The sequence below is a fragment of the Belonocnema kinseyi genome, chromosome 6 (assembly GCF_010883055.1).
Source record: "Belonocnema kinseyi isolate 2016_QV_RU_SX_M_011 chromosome 6, B_treatae_v1, whole genome shotgun sequence".
Lineage (NCBI taxonomy): Eukaryota > Metazoa > Arthropoda > Insecta > Hymenoptera > Cynipidae > Belonocnema > Belonocnema kinseyi.
Window position 1 is genome coordinate 122,587,515 of NC_046662.1, and position 6,171 is coordinate 122,593,685.

A 6,171-nucleotide genomic window follows, 5' to 3' on the forward strand; every position below is an offset into this window, starting at 1 on the left:
GTGTATAAGTTACCTTTCGAGGTTGTTTTTGTCGAAAGGCTTTCGAGGTTAGTGGATTCACACTGTTTTTCTTTTTTCTTGACAAAACTATCAAGTTTCGCAAATTTCGTAATAACATCTTCCAATTTCCGCTTTTTTTCGGCCGCCTTTTTTCTGTATTCATATCCACTCAATCTCTTTCGACCGTCACTCATTTATCTGGAAAAATTGAGAAATTTTTCCAAATTTTTATCCAAAAATGTTATGTTGACACAAAACGCAACGGTCTTTTGTTTTACCGACGACAGTGATGCTAATGTTGGCGACTTTTGCTACTAAGCTTGTGTTTGAACCATACACTGGTTGTCCGCAGTTGGCGCGTAATTCAAAATCGGAATCAAAACAATTCTTGTAATTTAAATAAATAATGATTGAAAAATGCACGAGAATGTATGTAAATTGTACAACTTTTGATTTCTGATAATAAAATAAATTTTTTATTTTTTGTATTTTTTTTTTTGAAAAATTTCGTTCCAAATTTGCCTCCCCTCGGAATGTGCCGCCCTGGGGCACTGCCCATTTTGCCCTACGGTAAATCCAGGCCTGCCAACGGGTCTTTAATTTATTTTAGTAGTTGATCAAACCAAATTTTGGGATCAGGTCCAGAGAAATCATTTTCGAAAAACGTCTTAAAATTGATTTTAGGGGCTGATCAAATGCCAGTTTGGAAATCAGATCCAGATATAGTAAGTTCGAAAATAGAATAATTAAAAAAAAAATTGGAATGAAAATATCGGCCTAAAATTTCTCTTCAACACGGAGAAAAATAGATGTTAGCACAGGCTATCTAGATATTAATAGGTAATATCTTAGCGTTTTAACTATGGGATAGAAATCTAGATACTGAAGTAGAGCATCCGTAGATATTAAAAAGAAGATTTTAACTGACAACATCCTTGATATTTAAGAGCAGAATCTAAGATATTCAAGAAATATTTTTTAATTGTTCAAAAATTACCTGTAAAGCATGCCATTTTCTATAAAATGCGAAAGAATGATAATATCGCAGTTCTCTGTTTTTAAAAACCGAATCCTCAAGCATTCGCCTTTTTGTATAATTATGCGATTTTTGTGTTGAACAGATAACACACTGTCCAAGGCTAATATGAAAGATGCCTGTAGCTGAGTCCTCATTTTCGTGAGAAAATTATAACATTTCCAAAAATATTTAATTCATTTTCCACCAAAACTTTTAGTACAATAGATACGCGAAAAACTACAATACACACGATGAAAGCTCAAGATACAGACAAAGCGAGGTTAAAATCTGTTGTCGCCACGCCACATGTCAGCGACCTTGCTCCGATAAAATTTAGCTTTTTTAATATCTTAGATATTAACTGTTAACATCACACATTTTATACTTTCAATATAAACAAATGTAACCCTTTAATATTTTGTCCCTAAAAAATTTATTAATTACACTCCGGGCAAGTTAAATTGCTTAGAGATATCTTTTTTATACGCATATACCATCGAAATGACTCAGATTATTAATTTTAGGCTGATCAATCCCCAGTCTTGTGGTAAGGTCCAGAGATAAAGATTTTTCAACAATGTTTATTGAAACACACCAAGCCAAAATGCACTAATTCTATCTACATTTCTTGATGTGTATTTCTTCTAGGATCGATCTGCGAAAAAAAACAATGGTAATCTATTATTAAATTCAGAAATAATGTTTAACTTATTAAACTGATTATAAGGTAATGATTGTTAAATTGACAATAAGTAATTATTATTTAAATTATTACTGCCGACACTGTCAGTGATAATCATACAAAACCACAAAGCATTTCTTTGGTAAAGAATAATCAATCTAAAGTATAATAAACATGTCGGGCCGATCTGTCATTATTTCGATGTTATGTTCAGATTCACGTGTTTTTCCTAATCGCTGTAAGTAAACGTAGGTAATGTCAATTTAAAATTTACGCATGTAATATTTCATTTACTTTATTTAATACATACCCTATATATTCATATCATACCTTTTTCTGCCGCAAATAATTGTTAAACACATTTCACTCGTCGCCCACTAAAATCGCAGAATATTATTACCATTTTATAGTATTTGTCAGTAAGCAGCCATTCCATAATATTATTGGCACAGAAGAAAACTGACGTTTACTTCTCAGGTCACGTGTCTCACTTCATTATTAATTAAACAATTTTATTATTTGTAATTATTATGTAACATAACCTATCTTGCTTTGACACTTGTATCCATTTGAAGTTTCAAACGCAACCATGGAAACTATGATAAACTTGATCCGAAGATGCACGGACTTGGCCGAATGGCCGATCCGAATGCAACTTTAAAGGCGTGAAATATGAAAAACCCCTGTACAATGGCTTCTTACCTGCTGTTGTACAATTCGGGTAGCATCAAGTTCGACACGTATGTAAGCCCCAGCGTGTCCACCCTGTATAATTAATTACGATTTCGAAAGTATTTTTGGAAAAGTAATTATTTGAACAAATTATATTTGTTTAAACAATTAAAAAGTGGTAATTTTTTTCTTTCTATACGCTATAAAGTCAGAAACATAATACTATGTGTTCTGTTTTATTGCAATTCTTTTAATTACCGAAAAAACTGCTTTAGCAAATAAATATTGTTCAATTGAAAAATTTTGAAAATAAAAAATAATTAATTGTTCAAATAATTACGTAATGTTTTTAGACAAATTTACTAATTCAAACAATGACAAAATATTGCATTTCAATAAGAAAATGAGATCATTTTTAAAATTTCTGGGGAATAAATGATTGTTTAAATAATTAACATTTGTTTAAACAATTGAAAAATTGTTTTAAAAGTCATAGTAAATATTAAAATTGTATATTAATGATTATTTCTCAGAAAACGACGACGGAAATTGCTGAAAAATAACAATAAGCATATCTGCGACAACTTATTCTAATCTTAATCTTTTCATTGCAAATAGCATATCGTTGGAATCGCAAATAAACGTACATTTCGAATATAATATTTTTAAATTGCTGATTACAATATTATAAAAATTTAATGTCCCGTGTTTTATTCGTCATGAGGACAAAAGGGTCCCCCTCAGGCAATGCTCGACACAGCGTGAGGGTAGGTCGAGCAGGTAAACCGCGATCAAATGAAAATCGCTCTGCTAAATATTTGGAAAAATTGGAGTTAATTTAAAAGACATTTAGAACTTTTACTCATAAATATCTCTTAAAATTATATACATTTTTGTAACATTTAAAAAAATGTTGCTAACTTAATTCAAGTGCCTTACTATCTACTAATGTGTTTTTTGTTTGAAAATTTTTCAAATGTTTTGAAATATTTTTTAATTTTCTCTTAGATTTCCTTATTTAAATTGAAAAATTGGTTCAAATTTTTCCATGTTTACATTTTGAAATAAGATATAAGAGACAAGACGCTTGTTTGAAAATAGGTATATTTAATAGAAAAATAAAAATTTTCCTGTTCATATTTGGAAGAGATAATTTAGCACGAAAGTAAATCAAGAATTATTCAAGTTTTTAAGGCGACCTCAAAGTCAAATCAGAAACTCGAACTCATTAAGTCGAAATTTTTTCAAAATAAATAATTTTCAATGTGAAGCAATTAAAATTCGAGAATTTGCAAACGAAAACTAAATTGAATGTTTCAATGTTTGTAAATGTTTTAATTCAGTATTTAATATGAAAATTCAGAGCTCTAAAACTGTAACCTTTCAAAAACTTCGAATTTTTATTTATTTTTATTTTACACAATGCAATTTTAAACTTTTTAATTTCAACCAGTTCATTTAAAATAAGAGCCAGATTTTGAGGCGTGCAAGCCGTGCGGTTGCACAGAGCGCCATGGTTGAGGGGGACGGAGCATGCGATTTTACTCCCTGCCTTGCTCGACCTGTGTTTTCAAGTTTCTGGAAAGGTGACAACTTGGTACCTGTTTGTCCAAGTCTAGTATTAAGATCCGTAATTGCTTTTTCACTTATCCATTCAAAGATCTGAACTAAGATTGTCTTCGATGATCATTTCTTACGATATTTTGTAAATTTATAATAATTATTAATCATTTAAACAATTTTCATAAACATATTGAGAGGTGAGGTATTGTTCAATTAATAAACACAATTTGTTTACGAAGTTAACTATGATTGTCTTTGCTATGACTCTTTCCTAAGGTATTTGTTAAATCTACAAGAATGGTTAATTATTTAAAGAACTTTCATAAGAAATTCAGAATTTGGCTATTTTTCAAACGAATAGGGTTAGTTCTTTTTACAAATTTAATTAAGAACGTCTTTCCGTTTAATTATAATAATCGCATTGTCAAGATTTATAATTTAAACTACTTTCATTAGCAAATTAAGAATTTGGGAATTTTTGGAAGAATAGGCCTAATTTGTTTACGGAATCAACAAAGAATATATTTCCAATCACATTTTCCTACGAAACCTTGTAAATTTACAATAATGATTTATTATACAAATAAATTTCATAAAAAAATTCTATAATGGTAAAAACTTTCATTTTCATTAGTTTCAGTAAGTATCTATTTTTATTAATTTTTTTAAGTAATTTCATAATCTCTTCAGTTAAATATTTTTCCTCATCAAGATTTTCTGTAGTATATTTTCTCTTGCAATACTTTTCTCCATGTATTTTACTATGATTAATCAGTCGAACATATAACCAGTATTATTATCACTTATTGTGATATGATTTTTTATGTTTAAATCCACGCTGGAACAGAAGTCTCTCAACTTCACATTCTATGCGCATTTGAAATTTTTTCTTCATTAAGGCGGGCCTAAAATCAGTGCATTAATTTGAGTACAATTAAATTACAATGCGGCTACATCCCGTGCAGAAATCGCCCGTTTTCAAACGTAATACCGATCTGGCCCTGATCGGTAGAACTGTGTGGCCCATACCTGGGCCCGACCGGGCCAGACCGATTTCCTACTGAAACGCCATCTCCATGATCTCGAAGAACTAATGCTGCTTGTTTCTTTCTGGTAGTGCAGTGAATTTTGTATACATAATACTCGTTTAAAATATTCCAGCAATGTTTATAAATGCATAAGGCGAGTAAGCCACGTGTTCAGAGGCACCAAACACCAGTCAGTAGACCTCGAAACCTGTGCGAGGAAGATGAGAGTAAGTAATTACACTCTGCGGACTCAGTGAAACCTAACCTGAAATAAATAAATGATTAATTAAATTTTTTGGCATAAAATTAGTATATTTACCATCAAATGAGTCAAATATTATTATATGATGAAATTGATCAAGTTCTTTTGTTTTCAATTATTATTAAAGAACTCAAGGTTTTTTAATTTAATGTAGAGTTTGAATCATCAAATCTATTGACAAGAAATGAATTGCAGTATGCACAAAATTGTAATGTTTTTAAATTATAATAGTAAAATATGTGATACAATCGATTATGTTATTGATACTTTGATTCTGTATTAATAATAAATTTAATACAGAAATACATTAAGGACAAATTTTCATAACATTCCAGCAAGAACTAGTTACTCAATTGCGCATGCGTCGCATTCGGCATCTAATTGGTTTCGCGCGAAGTTTAAAATGATAAACGATGTTTTTTTCTTTTTTATTATAAACAATGCAATTTAAACTTATAAAAATGTCCGTTAGGTCGAAATGAATTATATTAATAAAAATTAATTAAATGCATATTCTGTAAATAATATTTAAAACAACCAGAAATATTTAATTCAAAAATTTTTATTTTTGTTTAAAAGTTGTTTGGTCTATATTTCTTCTTAACCGATTTAAAAAAATAAAACGATCTAATAAATGATGGCGCAATTTTTTGGCAAAAAAATTATCTACAACCACCTTCTTGAATTTTTCAAGAAGTAATGCAATTGACAGAAAATTGAATTTATTTGCAGTAAAATGTTAATAGATCGTAAATCATAGCTTATTTCCCGATGATTTTCTTTGGAAGCATTCGAAAATGTCAAGTTGTAGGGAATCTTTTTGCGAAAAACTTTTTCTAATTGATTAAAAAGTTTCATAGGCAACATTTTTTCAAGAAATTAAAATTGTTGCTTAAAATATTTCTGGTTATCATCAATTTTTTTCATACAAAACAAACCCTTTCCT

The 6,171-nt window shown here is 29.7% G+C and overlaps 1 protein-coding gene across 1 annotated transcript in view; it reads right to left on the minus strand.

Moving 5' to 3' along the window:
- Window positions 1-194, minus strand: part of LOC117175588 (zinc finger MYM-type protein 1-like) — a 1,679-nt gene extending 1,485 nt beyond the window's left edge. Inside the window, exon 1 of the mRNA XM_033365296.1 lies at window positions 14-194. Within this exon, the coding sequence (XP_033221187.1) occupies window positions 14-194 (181 nt within the window). The remainder of the gene's footprint in view (window positions 1-13) is intronic.
- Window positions 195-6,171: the final 5,977 nt, after the last annotated feature.